The sequence below is a fragment of the Polypterus senegalus genome, chromosome 9, assembly GCF_016835505.1.
Source record: "Polypterus senegalus isolate Bchr_013 chromosome 9, ASM1683550v1, whole genome shotgun sequence".
Classification (NCBI taxonomy): domain Eukaryota; kingdom Metazoa; phylum Chordata; class Cladistia; order Polypteriformes; family Polypteridae; genus Polypterus; species Polypterus senegalus.
Window position 1 is genome coordinate 129,477,196 of NC_053162.1, and position 17,992 is coordinate 129,495,187.

The 17,992-nt window shown below is 40.3% G+C and overlaps 1 protein-coding gene across 1 annotated transcript in view; it reads right to left on the reverse strand.

The window, feature by feature from the left end:
• Positions 1-17,992, reverse strand: part of lcat (lecithin-cholesterol acyltransferase) — a 54,904-nt gene that overhangs the window by 1,753 nt on the left and 35,159 nt on the right. The window contains exons 3-5 of the mRNA XM_039763840.1: positions 15,415-15,530; positions 11,943-12,038; positions 10,097-10,321 (exon numbers count right to left, since the gene is read on the reverse strand). Coding sequence (XP_039619774.1) covers positions 10,097-10,321; positions 11,943-12,038; positions 15,415-15,530 — 437 coding nt within the window. The remainder of the gene's footprint in view (positions 1-10,096; positions 10,322-11,942; positions 12,039-15,414; positions 15,531-17,992) is intronic.

Sequence of the window (17,992 nt, forward strand, 5' to 3'; positions counted from 1 at the left end):
AGGAGCACTCACGTAATAGCCCACTGATGAATTAGGGGAAAACCAACATCTTGACTAATCTCAGAAACCACAATGACAAGAGCAATGCACTACAAGAAGAGAGCTGGAGTTGAGAGGAGGAGGAGGACAATACTTGCCTGCAGGGATATGTGGAAAGGAAGACCAAAAAGAAAGAAAACAGAATTGTGTTTTACAGAAGACCTGTAAAGGTATAGTTGTAAAAAAAAGATTATTTGAACCTGAGACTGAATGCTGTGCAGATGAGTCTTGGAGCCCACTACAAGTCACACTTTACATTTATAAATATTGGTACATTTTCTACTCTCACCTACTCAAATGCAGTTAGCCAAAGAGTATCCTGACCACTAGGGATGTCACAAGAGCTGATATTTCGGTACTCATTTGATATCAAGGTTCCAAAAACAAAATGGTGCCAGCTTTTTTACAGTATTGGTAGTAATGAGATGTTGGACTCAAGCCTGACTGCAAGTAGACATATTATTCTGGAAGGCACAATAATATGTGATAAAAATGTGACTAAAAACTACGTATAAAAATGGCTCACAGTAGTGATGCTACAGCAACACATCAATACGTGTTGAAAAGAAAAAGCAGATGTTATGCCTGGAAGTGCTTTTGTGCTCATGCAGGTCAGTTTCACAGTATGAGTGCATGAATTGTACTTATTATTTAACAAACACTGTTTTGTGTCAGGGCGGCATGGTGGTGCAGTGGTAGCGCTGCCGGGTCCTCCCTGCGTGGAGTTTGCATGTTCTCCCCGTGTCTGCGTGGGTTTCCTCCCACAATCCAAAGACATGCAGGTTAGGTGGATTGGCGGTTCTAAATTGGCCTTGGTGTGTTTGTGTGTGTCCTGCGGTGGGTTGGCACCCTGCCCAGGATTGGTTCCTGCCTTGTGCCCTGGGATTGGCTTCAGCAGACCCCCGTGACCCTGTATTCGGATTAAGCGGGTTGGAAAATGGATGGATGTTTTGTGTCATTTGTTTGACTTTTGAAGGAAAATTAATGTTCATTATATAACCCATAAGTAAAATTACATGTCACTCATTTGAATGGATTGTTTAAGAATGTAATGCAATCTCACAGTTATAAATGCATTCAAAGTAAAGTAGTTCAAGTTGTTTAAAATGTGTTATATAAATGAACTTGACAAGATTCAGAACACATACACATCCTGCACCAGCTTACAGTCACCAATCAGGCTGGAATAGGGCAGAATACCAGATTTATCAATGAAAATATGTGATTATTTTAAGAGAGATTAGATTGCTTGAAAATCTTCTTTAAAAGCCCAGGGCTACACTGCAGTGTGGCTCAACTTGCAATTGCCTGATGCTCTTTGCTTACTAACCGCAATATGTCCTTATGAAAGAAGATGGGGGCAAGAAGTCAAAAGAGAATTGTGAAGCAATCCTCACATTTCAAAAGCTGTAGAAAACTGTATACCACATGCTTTTGTACATGTAAAGTGCTGCTCTACACAAAGTCATGATCATTGCTGAATTGCAGCTCAATCAGCACAAAAAACAATTAACCAATAGTTAATTATTAGTGAAAATAAAAAAAAAAAACTAAACATAATAAATGTGTCCTGCTTTGTTCCAAATTCAATGAAACCTGAGAAAAGACCATAGGTGTAAACAAATAACATGATGTGACGCAAATAACCCAGACACTTATGTTACCTCATATACATTTACCCTTTAGCTAAAAGTGACTCCATTCTGAACTTTGCTCATGACTGTTTTTTTTTTTTTTGTTTGAGTGTTCAAATTAATTTTGCAAGTGATCCAAATCCATTTGGACTGTATGTATCCTAAATGTCTCTCACATACGCGAAATTAATAAAAACTCATTTGTCAGGCAAATGTGGCTTACAGTAATAGATAAATATGAACACCAACAGCAAGCTAACTGTTGTTTTATTTCACAACATTTTCAGTGCAGGTTATCAGCAAATTGTCAGCAAGGAATAGAAAAAAAACCCTGTTATGAGGTGTAACTTTAATGATTTTTTGTATACATTCCTAGGCATTTCCTATTAATCTGTATAGGGATTATATTGCTTTGAGACAGAACAGATTCAAATATGGGGTTTGATTTTGTCTAGAAACTGCTTTGAGAAAGTTCATTATTTAATCCCATTTTTGCATCACTATTTTTGTTTCCCATTTAGATGACACTATGCTAAGTTTCTATTTCTGCCGTCACTTGCTGAGAATTCCCTGGGTGTGGTCATTTGTGATGTCAAATTGGCAATGATACAAAGAACACACAGGCGTTTTTAGGGCATCTAACCGTGACAGATAATCCTTGATTTGCAGTGCATTAAAAGATCTGTATTCAATCTTTGTTTGTTTTTTTAACTCTCTCTGTTTTTGACTATTGCTTCTTGACTTTGACTAATAACCCTCTTGACTGTTGGTTTTCACCTTTATTCTATTCTCCTTATCATTTTGATTTATGCTCTGCTGTCTCTTGCAAGTGAGTATAAAAACAAAAAAAATATGGCTGTTGCTTTAAGTGCAATTAGCATAGGATGGTCTGTAAAAACCTAAAGACCACAAGAAAGTTGCCAGGACTGTGAGTGAGATGTGGATGAATTTGATGCAAAAGAGTGGTATGACAGTTTCAGAATTTCTGATGCACTGATACTTAGGAGCCGCGTTAGAAATTGTTTGGTGTGTTTGCATAAAATACTGTTGTTGTCATGTCTGTCTGTCTGTCTGAATGAATGAAACAACTTTCCTCCTAGTGAACTGATTTTGTTGAAAATTGGTGCATTTATTCTTCATGGAAATTTATCAGGAAATTTATAAAAAAATTTATTGTTACACAGATTACAAGTTTTGAAATTTACCAAGCTACATTTAAAAAAAAAAACTGAAAAAATCTAAACATCCTCAATTACTGATTAATATATTGTTGCAAATTTAACTTAAAGAAGATTATTTTGACTTTGTGTATTTTTTACACCAGATTGCTGATTCTGGCAGCAAAACAGACAACACATCTGGGGTGGTGAATGCGGTTTTCTCCCAACTGGATTCCTACAGGAGCACCCTCCAGTACACCTTTCGTGAGATCCAGGATGGAGATATACGAGGCTCCCCAAGTTTCTCCAACAAGTCATCTATACACGGCATTGGGTATGCATCAAACTTGGAAATCTTGTTCAAGCACTGTAAATCTATACAAAACTGGACTGAGCCATCTCGTTTTGAGACCAGAACAATTGGGCTGTGCCACTTTCTTATGTTTTTATGGATAACCCTTAATCTGACCATTTGTTTCACCTCCTCATATGTCACCTTCCTTGTTGCCTTTGGCAGGCGATATAGGGACATATGTACAGTAACACCGGGTACAGTTACGATCTTGTGTTCTGCAATTTCTGTCCAGACAGGCAAGGCCAAAAAGACATCAGAGTTCATTCCAATTAGTGTCAGCAACTCTACCTTCTGGGCATCCATCAAATCATGGCCAATGGGGACTTCAGTCAAAGGGACTGCTGCTGACATGACCAGGGCCTCGTGTGGGTCATGTCACTCTTTCAACAGATTAACATGTAAAACCTGCATGAGCTTCTGCCAAGCAGAAATTCTGACTTTATAATTGAATGGACTAATGTGCTCTTCCACTACTGCTGGGCTGAGCCATTTCACTTGAAATTTATGTTGGTCAACACAAGCACCCGACCCCCCTTCTTAAACTTGCAGAGTTTGCTTTTCTTGTCATAATTACATTTTTGCACCTTCTGTTCATGCTGCATATGTTCCACCACAATAGTGGACAATTTCGAGATCTGTTCTTGGAGCGAAATATCTCGTTCGACAAATCTCCCCTCATAAGGTGCCTTGCGAACCCCTCTCCATTCCTCCTGAAAAATGTTTAATACCCTACGTGGTCGCGGGCCAAACAGGAGTTTGAACAGACTCAACCCAGTGGATGCTTAAGGGGACTCCTGAACATGCAAACAGGAGGAAAGGCAACACGGTATCCAGGAGGTTGGGTCATCACGGGCCACTTACTGTATCATCTGCTTCAATGTTTCATTAAAATGCTCAGTCAGGCTATTTGTCTCAGATGATGTGTGCTCAACTCCTTAATTGCAAGGCTGTCACACAGCTGCTTCATGATGCAAGAGATGAAGGGTGTACCCTGGTCAGTAAACATCTTGCGCGGAATGCCAGTATGCGTGAACATTTTCGAGAGAGATTAGTGACAGTCTATGCATTCGCTCTCTGTAGAATGGCCACCTCGGGGTATCTTGTCACATAGTCAATCAACATGAGCATATACTGAAAACCAATTTTACTCTTGGGGAGTGGGCCCAAAATATATAGTACAACCCTATCAAAGGGAACATCCAAAATAAGCTTTGGTGAGATGGGAGCTTTAGCGGGTCTATGATTGGAAACAATCTGTCAGTCGGGACATGCCCTGCAAAACTGCTTCCATATTCAGTCAATAAAAGCATTTCGAAATGGGTTCCCTTGTCTTCTCTGCACTAAGATGTCCCCCCAAAATATGGATGTGAGTAATTTTTAAAACCGTCTTCCTATGCCTGCTTGGCACCACTAACTGATCGATATGCCTGTCCTCCAAGCAATCAGAAATCACTCGATACAAGAAACCATCCTTAATTAAAGTGTGGTGTTTTAAAGTTTGGGTCCTCCCTCTCCAAATCTCCCATGACATGGGCTTGTTTGAAAGCAAAATCTAAGTTGCTGTCGCTGTTGCTGTATGCTTCCTCTGCTCCCAGTGTAGCATCATGCTCACTTCCTGCTGCGACTTTGTTGGGTTCTGAAGTGGGTGTCTGGACTGGTAAGGTTGTCTGCGCAAATAGGGTAGGAGGGGTAAAGTTCGGCAGCTGTCCCTGGACCTTGAGGATTCGTCTCCCACCTCACTGGACAACTCGGTTTCAATTTCTAACCTGGCTCCTTGTTTGATATTGTCAGCAGTGAGCTCTTCTCAATATACCACAGAGGGAGGTGCTCTGCAGGTGGCCAAGACCCATGGGAAAAGGGTATTCCTCTTCCCTATTAAAAGATGCCAGGGTGAAATGTCTGATATGGCAGTCCAAACCTTAAAGTTCTTCCCTTTAAATTTCAGAGTGAGTAAGATAGTCTTATATGTTTTAACATCCCCATGGACACAGCAAAGGTTCACCCGATCTGTAGTCCTATAAGGGCTCTGCCAGAGCAAGTCATGGTGAACCACACAGAGGTCGCTACCACAGTCCAACAGTGCTGGGATTTCACATCCGGCCAACTTAATAGAAACCTTAAAATTGTCCTTGACTAGCATCTTGGGGGAAACTTGTGGGCCGCATAACTGGGCCAAACCGATGTCCATGGTTTGTGTAGGTGGGAGGTGGCAGTCCCGAGCCAGATGTCCCGGTTGATCACAGTGAAAGCACCTGTGCTCAGTCCCCACTATGGAGTTCCTAAAATGGTGTCTTCCACCCATGGCATCAGTAACCCTAGGAGCCTGTGCTGGTTGGATCAATGTCAGGGCCAAGCCCGAGTAGCCCCTCTGCTTCCATGTGGCTTGGGCACCCTCCAGTCTGCGGGTCGGGTCTAACAGAGAGTGGACATCATTCCAGAGAATCTCATCACAAATGTCCTCATCTATCCCTGGCAGGACTGTATCAAAAGCAAGCTTCTCCATAATGTGCTCGAAGGTGTCCCCCTGGAACCAGTTTATAATCTGGTCCTCTACCTGTCCTCGTATATACAGGATGTTCTGGGTCAATGCTCCAGAGATGAAACTGGCACCCCATGGCCACTGGGCTCATAGCCATGTGGAGGAGGAGGATCTGTTGCTTTAGGAAATCATAATCACTGAACCTTTCAGGATGGAGATTTCACATGACACACAGCGCCGCTTGTTAAAAATGGGTTCACAATAGCTGCCTGGCCTCCCCAGTACCAGAACATCTGTGTTGCCGTGTGCTCGAAGTAGGAGACACTTTGGGTTGTCCGAAGGAGCTGTGAACATACAGTTGCCTTCGGCAACAGACAAGCAGCCCATGACAGAAGCATCAATCGTGTTTTGGCATGTCGCCCCATTGGGGTGGGTCTCAAAAAAGTTAAAAAATCTTACTATACATGAACTTCAGTCATACATAGACACTTCATTACCAACAACTAATAACAGTAACCCAATCAACACAATATTTACTTCACTTATTGTCTGTGAGAACTATTTCAGCTCTTAACTACATAACATTGTAAGATGCTACTAAAAAACATGCCTTTTATGTTAGCTGGAACTATATTTCAGTACAGTCTATTGTCAGTTAATTTTTAATATAATCAAAAATATTTAACAAGTAAACAATCTGTCTTAGTATCTGCCTTTGATGAAGTAAATAAACAAAAATGAAAAATTCTTCAGTTTCAAAATATAATGAAGTTCCCAGACATACTTGAATGTTATGCCATATGTACATTTTATAACTTATTTAATCATGAAATTGACCTGTGCCTGTATTTCTCAAGCATCTAAGTGTAGGAAAAGTACTCTATTCTAACTGGCTGAAAAATCTTAGAGTGACATAAATTTAGACATACTTTTAGGAATAGAAGTAAAAGTATTCCTAAATTCACCAGGATTTGGAGAAGCTCTTGAGCTGTCCTAACTCACTAGGAGCAGCCAGAAGATGGCGTTCAGATAGAGATCAGAACACACATCCCAGGAAAGGCTTAATGTGTCAGAAACACAGGACAACAATGAACTCATAAAAAGGTATTAATTTCACAGAGTAGGAATAATATTTCGAACAATTTTGTACATCGCATAATTGATCCATCTTCTCAGAAAAGCTAAGCGCTGTCAGCCAAAATGAAAGTGTAGCTAGTGTTATGCTTTTTGCACCTTCTCCGTGGCAATGATTTCTTTATGTCACATCCTAAAATTTCCCAAATAATGCACTGGAGGAAATGTTAAAAGGTAGCTGCATTCTTGCAAATCATCCCACACATAAAGATCATTGCCCTAAGTGTGGATGAGCACACATATGTAAATAGCAAGCGATATCACAGTATCAATACATAAGTGGTCATGAATGCAAACTGTATTGTACTAGCCAGCATGTTAGAGCACCAACACGGGGTGGAGCCTGTCTGGATTTAGTATTCTGTAATAATCAGGATAGAATTGAGGGTGTAGAGGTGATTGAACCACTAGGGTCAAGTGACCATAATGTAATACAATTCTCAGTATTTTGTAAGAGTACAGATGCAAAGACTAAAATTGTGAAGTTGAACTTTGGTAGGGCTAATTTTGAGCAGATGCGACAAAGTCTAAGTAGGATAGACTGGGATAAGCTTTTAAATGTGGAGACAGTTGAGGAGCAGTGGAACAGGTTTAAAAATGTTTTACACATAATGCAGGACAGATACATACCTAAATTTGGAATGAATAGGAAACTAAAAAAAACTCCATGGTGGATTAATAAAGATTTAAAAAAGAAATTGCAAAGGAAAACACTGCTTTATAAGGCATATAAGACTAATGACTGCAAAGCGAATCGTAGAGCGTATGAGAACATGAGGGCAACTATTAAGAAGGATATCAGGGAAGCTAAAAGACAGTTGGAGAGGAATATAGCAGATAAGGCGAAAGACGACCCCAAGAGATTCTTTCAGTATTTTAGTAGTAAAAGAACAGTTAAGGAGGAGGTCAAGTTCATCAGGAATAGTAAAGGGAATTAAAAGATACAGACAGTGAAATAGCAGATGCCCTAAACTTACATTTTTCTGAGGTGTTTACAAGTGAGCAAGTGGATAACCTTCCAGAGGTAAATGCAACTACTAAGGAGGTACTGAGGGATTTGGAAATTGTAGAGGGAGAAGTGCTGCTCAGATTAAATAAGATGAAATCAAACAAATCACCAGGACCAGATAATATTTATCCTCATGTTCTTAAGGAGGCTAGTGAATACATATATAAACCCTTGACACATATTTTTAGGGAGTCACTGCTCATTGAAGAGATTCCGAAGGACTGGAAAATGGCAAATGTCATCCCATTATATAAAAAGGGTGGCAGGGCAGATCCAAGCAACTATAGGCCAGTAAGCTTAACATGCATCACAGGAAAATTAATGGAAGGAATTATTAAGGATAAGATTGAGCAACACATGACAAGGACAGGAGTTATTCTGAACAGTCAGCATGGGTTCAGAAGAGGGAGGTCATGTTTTACTAACATGTTGGAATTCTATGAGGAGGCAACAAAAGGATACGATCAAAGTGGAGCTTATGATATTATTTATCTGGACTTTCAGAAAGCATTTGATAAGGTGCCACATGAGAGGTTGGGCATCAAGTTAAAAGAAGTGGGAGTTCAGGGTGATGTTTTTAGATGGGTGCAGAATTGGCTCAGACACAGGAAGCAGAGGGTGTTGGTACAAGGAACCTCATCAGAACTGGCCGATGTTAAGAGTGGTGTTCCACAGGGGTCAGTGCTAGGGCCGCTGCTATTTTTAATATATATAAATGATTTAGATAGGAATATAAGTAACAAGCTGGTTAAGTTTGCAGATGATACCAAGATAGGTGGATTAGCAGATAATTTGGAATCCGTTATATCATTACAGAAGGACTTGGATAGCATACAGGCTTGGGCAGATTTGTGGCAGATGAAATTTAATGTCAGTAAATGTAAAGTATTACACATAGGAAGTAAAAATATTAGGTTTGAATACACAATGGGCAGTCAGAAAATCGAGAGTACACCTTATGAGAAGGATTTAGGAGTCATAGTGGACTCTAAGCTATCAACTTCATGACAGTGTTCAGAAGCCATTAAGAAGGCTAACAGAATGTTAGGATATATAGCACAATGTGTGGAGTACAAGTCCAAGGAGGTTATGCTCAACCTTTATAATGCACTGGTGAGGCCTCATCTTGAGTACTGTGTGCAGTTTTGGTCTCCAGGCTACAAAAGGACATAGCAGCACTAGAAAAGGTCCAGAGAAGAGCAACTAGGCTGATTCCAGGGCTACAGGGGTTGAATTATGAGGAAAGATTAAAAGAGCTGAGCCTTTACAGTTTAAGCAAAAGAAGATTAAGAGGTGACATGATTGAAGTGTTTAAAATTATGAAGTGAATTAGTACAGTGGATCGAGACTTGTATTTTAAAATGAGTTCATCAAGAACACGGGGACACAGTTGGAAAATTGTTAAGGGTAAATTTCGCACAAACATTAGGACATTTTTCTTTACACAAAGAACGATAGACACTTGGAATAAGCTACCAAGTAGTGTGGTAGACAATAAGACGTTTGGGACTTTCAAAACTCGACTTGATGTTTTCTTGGAGGAAATATGTGGATAGGAACTGGTGAGCTTTGTTGGGCTGAATGGCCTGTTCTCGTCTAGAGTGTTCTAATGTTCTAATGCTCTAATTACCTTGAAGATAAGTATGACTGGATGGGAGATCAACAGCAAAATGTCAAACAAGTATGCTGAGCTCTGCATTCCAAGAACTCCTGGAATATTCATGTTACTCTTTAAAAGCTTGGGAAGATTCAAGAAGGCAGGCAGAGGCTCCTGGTGTGTTAGAAATATTCTTGTATAAGATAAGGGGGAATTATGGAGAGGAACATGGCATGCAACTCTGGAAGACAACCGGAAACACTGGAGGAGTGAATGAAACATGTAGCCATGGGTAGTTTCAGTAACTGTTACTTTAAAAGGTGTTTCCCATGGCCTTATAAGTGGATGATGCTTTTCTTAAATAAACATGACCACTATCAGGCTTTATTCTTATTTGGTGTGCATGCCTCCATTTTGGTGCTTGTTACTGTATTATTTTTGATGTTATTATGAATTGGCAAAAATCTATGTGCGGTTTCATTGATGAAACCTTAGCATTAGTATCAGATAACAACAGAACTTCATCAAAAGGTGCCAAATCTTGACAAAATTCATTCTCAGTCCTTAAAGTGCAATTCCCAGGATTAATTCTTGCATAATAAATATGGGCATAGGTCTTGATTTTCATAATATAGTAAAATTCTTGCTGCAGAAAAACAAAACCAATAAAAATGTACTTGGTTACCTACCTGAAGCAAGAACTCTTAATGCTTTGACTACTCCACCCCATGGGGCACCTAATGAGATGAAGCCTTTAATATAGTGATCCTTCCAAGCCTGTGTCTGCTGGTTCAAGAAGTACAATATGTAGTTGCTGCCCATGCTGTGCCCAATCAGTTGAACAGAACTGTTGTAATTTTCATACATCTCTTCCACCAGTACCTTCAGCTTGCTGAAGTATTCATCTTGTTCATCTGTAGGTTTACATCAGTTAGAAAAATACAAACTTCACTTCTTATAACCAATAATGTTTTTGATCCACAATTCACTATTAAATTAATGAAACACAGTTAATAACAAAAAAATTAAATATGGAAATATTAAATATGCACTTTAAAAGAGGAAAAATACTAGTTTACTTTAGTATATACATCTGTTACAAAATATTACGAGAATTTTAGCCCATTCCTCCATACGGAACAGCTTCAACTCTGGGATGTTGGTGAGTTTCCTCACATTAACTGCTTGTTTCAGGTCCTTCCACAACATTTCGATTGGATTAAGGTCAGGACTTTGATTTGGCCATTCCAAAACATTAACTTTATTCTACTTTAACTATTCTTTGGTAGAACAACTTGTGTGCTTAGGGTCGTTGTCTTGCTGCATGACCCACCTTCTCTTGAGATTCAGTTCATGGACAGATGTCCTGACATATTTCATTAGAATTCTCTGATATAATTCAGAATTCATTATTCCATCAATGAAGGCAAGCCATCCTGGCCCAAATGCAGTAAAATAGGCCCAAACCATGATACTACCACCACCGCCATGTTTCACAGATGGGATATGGTTCTTATGCTGGATTACAGTGTTTTCCTTTTTCCAAACATAACGCTTTTCATTTAAACCAAAAAGTTCTATTTTGGTCTCATCTGTCCACAAAACATTCTTCCAATAGCCTTCTGGTTTGTCCTTGTGATCTTTAGCAAACTGCAGATAAGCAGCAATGTTTTTTTGGAAAGCAGTGGATTTCTCCTTGCAACCCTGCCATGCACACCATTGTTGTTCAGTGTTCTCCTGATGGTGGACTCATGAACAATAACATTAGCCAATGTGAGAGAGGACTTTGGTTGCTTAGAAGTTACCCTGGTGTCCTTTGTGACCTCGCCGACTATTACACGCCTTGCTCTTGGAGTGATCTTGGTTGGTCGACCACTCCTGGGGAGGGTAACAATGGTCTTGAATTTCCTCCATTTGTACACAATCTGTCTGACTGTGGACTGGTGGAGTCCAACCTCTTTAGATATGGTTTTGTAACCTTTTCCAGCCTGATGAGCATCAACAACTCTTTTTCTGAGGTCCTCAGAAATATCCTTTGTTCGTGTAATGATACACTTCCACAAACATGTGTTGTGAAGAGCAGACTTTCATAGATACCTGTTCTTTAAATAACACAGGGTGCCCACTCACACCTGATTGTCATCCCATTGATTGAAAACACCTGACTCAAATTTCATCTTCAAACTAACTGCTAATCCTAGAGGTTCACATACTTTTGCCACTCACAAATATGTAATATTCGATCATTTTCCTCAATAAATAAATGACCAAGTATCATATTTTTGTCTCATTTGTTAAACTGGTTTCTCTTTATCTACTTTTAGGACTTGAGTGAAAATCTGATGATGTTTTAGGTCATATTTATGCATAAATATAGAAAAATCTAAAGGGTTCACAAACTTTCAAGCACAGCTGTAGCTGGAAGGTAGTGTACAACAGTCCTCTGGTGAAAAGGAAGGTTAAGCAACTATGAGATAGTATTTCTTTTTGCTTCTTATCCCATTATTCAAAAAGGAAGCAGTCACTGATACTTACTGGGAGTAATTCGCCAGTCATATGGTGCTGCACGAAGAGTCTCATTTTTGACATATCCCAGGCCAACCAAGTGCTGCACCATTGTATGCAAATATCCTGGTGAATAAAATTTAAAGGTAACACATCAATAATTTAAGAGAAGAAAAATATTTGTTTTATTTTATGTCAGTCGTGATTAAAATAAATATTTTGTGGACTAAGGCATTGAGATGGGCAACAGAGTTGGTGTAGTGGGTAGGGTGCTGGACATCAAACAACAAGGTTACAAGTTCACTAACTGCCTATGTGACTTCAATTTAGTGATACTAATCTAGTTCTTGGCCTGCTTCTGATACTGTCAGAAAAAGACACTTTCTAATTTGTGTTAATGATAGATGGATAAGAAGTTAGATTAGTTAGGAAGTTAGTAGGCAATCAAACCACCCGTTTTCCATGCAGGTCAATTTTAGATACATACTCCACTTAGGGGGGTTATTTTGTGCATTATGTCTTAATGAATTCTCTTTTGATTTGAAATGAATCGTTGCTGGACAGCCTTAGAGTCTTATGCTCAAGTCATGTAGGGTGTGTAGTCTGCATGTTCTCTCTGACTTATTCTGACTTTTTTCACCTGAAAGCCTTTTGATTTTCACCTTGATGTGTTGTTTTAAATTAGGCAAAAAATGGCCTGGTTGCAAGGCAAAAAAAATATGCAGAATGGGTAAGTTAATGATTACATTAGAGAAGTCTGCATGCATAAAGGACTGGTGCACCAACATTTTCTTCAAAAAATGAACTTAATCTGTGCTTTCATTGTTTTATTCATGGACTAACTGATATGCCAATAGTGGTGTATTGGAATTTCTATACTACTGCATAAATATTCATTTGCAATTTCCAGACCTTTAATGACCTCTTAGACACAGCCATCATCAGTGTGTCTGTTTGCGGAGAGAGTGTCGACCTTGTCGAGAGGTTTACTTACCTTTGCAGTGACATTCATGTCTCTAGTGACTCTTCCTATGAAGTCAGTAGACGGATTGGGAGAGCATGGGGGGTCATGAAGTTGCTGGAAAGGGGTGTGTGGTGCTCCTGATATCTATGCAAAAGGACAAGGTCCAAGTCTTTAGAGTCCTGGTACTTCCTGTCTACTGTGCTATTGTCCATCTGCAAAATCGCATGGACATCGGGGACAGTGCCTCTGGATTGGCAGACAAGGATGGTGGTCCCCCTCTTTAAGAAATGTGACTGGAGGGTGTGTTCCAACTACAGAGGGATTACATTCCTCAGCCTCCCTGGTAAAGTCTATTCAGAGGTTCCGGAGAGGAGGGTTCATCAGATAGTCGAACCTCGGATTCAGGAGGAACAGTGTGGTTTTCGTCCTGGTCGCGTAACAGTGGACCAACTCTGCACCCTTAGCAGGGTCCTGGAGGGTGCATGGGAGTTTGCCCAACCAGTCTACATGTGTTTTGTGGACTTGGAAAAGACGTTCGACCGTGTCCCTCGCGGAATCCTGTGAGGGGTGCTCTGGGAGTATGAGGAACCGGACCCCCTGATAAGGGCTGTTCAGTCCCTGTGTAATTGGTGTCAGAGCTTGGTCCGCATTGCCGGCAGTAAGTCAAACCATTTTCCAGTGAGAATTGGACTCCGCCAGGTTTCCCCTATTCACCAATTCTGTTCATAATTTTTAGGGACAGAATTTCTAGGTGCAGCCAGGGTGTTGAGGGGGTCTGGTTTGGTTGACTCAGGATTGGGTTACTGCTTTTTGCAGATGATGTTGTCCTGTTTGCTTCATCAGGCCGTGATCTTCAGCTCTCTCTGGATTGGTTTGCAGCTGAGTGTGAAGCGGCTGGGATGGGAATCAATACCTCCAAATCCGAGACCATGGTCCTCAGCCGGAAAAGGGTGGAGTGAGATCCTGCCCCAAGTGGAGTAGTTCAAGTATCTTGGGGTCTTGTTCACGAGTGAGGGAAGAATGGAGCATGAGATCGACAGGCGAATCGGTGCAGCATCTGCAGTGATGCGGGCTTTGCATTGGTCTGTCGTGGTGAAAAAGGAGCTGAGCTGTAAGGCAAAGCTCTCAATTTACAGGTCGATCTACGTTCCTACTCTCACCTATGGTCATGAGCTAGGGGTACTGACCGAAAGAACGAGATTGCGAATACAAGCGGCTGAAATGAGTTTCCTCCGCAGGGTGTCTGGGCTTTCCCTTAAAGATAGGGTGAGAAGCTCAGTCATCCGGGAGGGGCTCAGAGTAGAGCCGCTACTCCTCCGCATCAAGAGGAGTCAGATGAGGTGGCTCGGGCATCTGATCAGGATGCCTCCTGGACCCCTCCCTGGCGAGATGTTCTGGGCACATCCAACCGGGAGGAGGCCCTGGGGAAGACCCAGGACACGCTGGGGGGACTATGTCTCCTGGCTGGCATGGGAACACCTCGGGATTCCCCTGGAAGAGTTAGAAGAAGTGGCCGGGGAGAGGGAAGTCTGGGCATCTCTGCTCAAGCTGTTGCTCATGGAGTCCCGAATGAGGCACATTACCTGCATGTAAGGGAGCGTCAGTTATGGCACTACGGCCATGTGGCGCGTTTCCCCAAGGGTGATCCAGCTCGTAAGATCCTTATTGTTGGGGACCCAAGTGGCTGGACCAGTCCAAGGAGTCACCCACATAACAGTTGGAGGTGGCAGATAGATGGTCATTTTCAGAGGGTGGGATTGGACTGACTGTCTGACTGGGGTGTTGCCAACCAGGATCCCGAGTTGTTTCGTTGTGTAGTGAGTGCGGCAACGCAATGCTCCACAACTTGACTTGGCTTGCAATTTCAGTATCCTTGTGCTGATGATGGTTATTTGATGTTTCGACAGCTTTTAGTATTGATTCTTTTTTGACTGTGCTGTTGTTCACAAGATATGCTCATTGATCTGCATGGTTTGTGTGATTTTTGCTGGTGTTATTAGGCCAAAAATTTATAATCATTGGTGCTGGTATGGGACTCCTTTCCTAAATTAGAAACACAGAGTTTCTCCCTCCTTCCTCTCTCCTTCAGTTGAGGTTTAACAGCTACTGTATGTAAGTGTGAAATGGTTCAGTTTAATAACTCCATGGTATGACTGAATAATGACATTTTCTTGAGTAAATATTGTGTGCAATCCTAGAATTTCCATACTAAAAATGCCATTGAAATGTATATTTCAAAGTACATTTTAAGATAATTAAAAAAAATTTGAAAATGTAATACTTAACATGAAGATGTAATATGTGCCCAATAAATAAAGAATAAATATTTAGGAGTAATAGGAATTAGTAGTGCATTAATTTATCAAATATTGACTATAAATATTGACTGATTATAGTAAGTAAGATCATTTGCTAAAATTCATATACAGTACAGTATGTCTAATGTGAAGTAATCTAAAGATTACCTCAAAGATTTCCTCACTGCCTTGGCCCTATTGAAAAGAAAAATTGGATATAAAATAGTTAATTAAAACCAACCTGCTAACTTGTGGTTGTCCAAGAATTCCACAGGGCTAGTTCTGCCAAACCCAGGAACTCTGAATTCTACTCCTGGTGCATTTGATATTTTGCGAGTTGTTTTATTGTAAACTATTCTGAAACAATAAAACCACTGTTACTTATATGTACATTATTATAAAAATACACTTCCATTTTTATAAATCATTCTGAAATACACCCATGAACCCATGTAGCTTCACAATATCTATTGAATTATGAAGCATTAAAAATCCACAGCAATCACTGATGCTTTGTCCAACTGATTCTTTGATTTAATTTGCGTTTAATACCATAAAGAAGTATAGCACACAATGTTAAATTTCACATCAAGCTTCAATAAAATGGGCTAATAATGACTTTCTAAAAGTTCATCAAATTCTTTGCAATGTTAATCAAAATTGACCTAATTATTAATTAAACAAATTAGTAGCAACATGAACTGTCAAAACAAAACCTACAGATAATTATTTGATAATAAGCTCTAATAAAATCATAAATGGCTTCTTTCATGAATCTAAAGTCTACATGTGATTAAATCCATCCATTATCCAACCCGCTATATCCTAACTACAGGGTACACGGGGGTCTGCTAGAGCCAATCCCAGCCAACACAGGGCACAAGGCAGGAAACAAATCCCGGGCAGGGCCCCAGCCCACCGCAGGTGATTGAATCTGAAGTAAAACAAAAAAAAAAAGCTAAATTTGTTTTATTCTGTAGACTTTGTCGCTCATAACGTCACCAGAACAGACAGTAAAAAATCAACAAAATAACATGCTGCTTAAATTCTGACATTAGTGGCCCATAAGGTTTCTTCACACTGAGCTCTACAAAGTGGGACTGGTCTCTCAAGAAGGCTAAATCTGGTCCTTGAAAGAAGCTACTTCTGTAATAAAACACTGAGGTCTGTGTGTCCAGTCCCTCTGAGCAATCTGATTGGTTAGTTTGGTTCGGTGATGAGATGAAAGAGAAAGTACGAGTGTGAGATGCATGAGTAGGGGTAAAGGCATTTGAGGATTATTTGCTAACAGACCAATAATACAAAGTGTAATTTTTAAATGGCCACATTTAAAAAAAAAAACTGTCAGGTGACATAGAAAATCATTTCAGTCACCTACAATATATTTAGAAATGATGTTGCAGAATAGTTTAATCTAGTAAAAAGCATGCATGCATTGGAACTATATATTTACTTCTAGAAGCATTGGTAATAATACACAGTTAACATCAGACCAGCAGCTTATGGCCAAAGTGTAGTTAGGTGGCAGCATTAGCTGCTTTTGCATCGTATGCATTTGGTGTACAGTGGGTGCCATCTAGAGGACAATTTTGAAACACTCCTTGCTATAAAACTCATTATGCCTATTTCACCTGTCCAACTGGATCCTAAAAAGTTTTCTTTTACAACAACTCCCCACTTAATATAACTATACACTATGTAATTCATTAATGTTAATGAACTGAAATCTGCGTTGGACTTACAAACACACAAACTACTTGCTTTTACTGAAACTATTTTTTCTTTTCTCACCTTATTCACTCCTAATTTTCAGACAGGCCTCTTTAACAATTGACAGCAAATCTGATACACTTAAGTGTAGTTTTTAGTTACTGTACTGTAGTTTGCAGATTTTTTCCTCTGTCTTATCTCCCTACTTTTTATTCATCATTGTAGGGTTTCATCTGTCAATGTTGTTTTCATGCTGTTGTAAGCCCTAGAATTATCCTTCAAACATGTCTTAATGTTAAATCAGAATCAGAATATTTTATATATCCATCCATCCATCCATTTTCTAACCCGCTGAATCCGAACACAGGGCCACGGGGGTCTGCTGGAGCCAAACCCAGCCAACACAGGGCACAAGGCAGGAACCAATCCTTGGCAGGGTGCCAACCCACCGCAGGACACACACAAACACACCAAGCACACATTAGGGCCAATTTAGAATCGCCAATCCACCTAACCTGCATGTCTTTGGATAGTGGGAGGAAACCGGAGCACCCGGAGGAAACCCACGCAGACATGGGGAGAACATGCAAACTCCATCAGGGAGGACCGGAAGCGAACCCGGGTCTCCTAACTGCTTGAGGCAGCAGCGCTACCACTGCGCCACCGTGCCGCCCCTATTTTATATAATGTCTGAAATTATCTTTTAAATGGAAATCACACAGAATTAATTGCAAACATCAAGCTAAACTACTGCTAGAATTTTAGCATGTGTGAAGCCCAAAAGCTGCACAACTGTGCTTTCTATTACCATGATATCTATTACATTTTTGCCATACTTCCTGGATCTCGCCACTACTGTTTATTTAAATAGGTGCACATAACTACCCATAGATTGTCTTCACTGAATAAACTAATAATCAGCTGGTCTGACTATATTCAGTTATCCATTTTTCAAATTGAAAACTCTGCTACTCAATTTGAATTATAATATCTAAACGTGCCCGTAAATGATTTCATTTCTTTGGGCCCTTGCACAAGGCCCTTAACCTGCAATTGCTCCATCCTGGGTTGTAGCAGTGCATGCACCCAACCACCACCATCACCTGAGT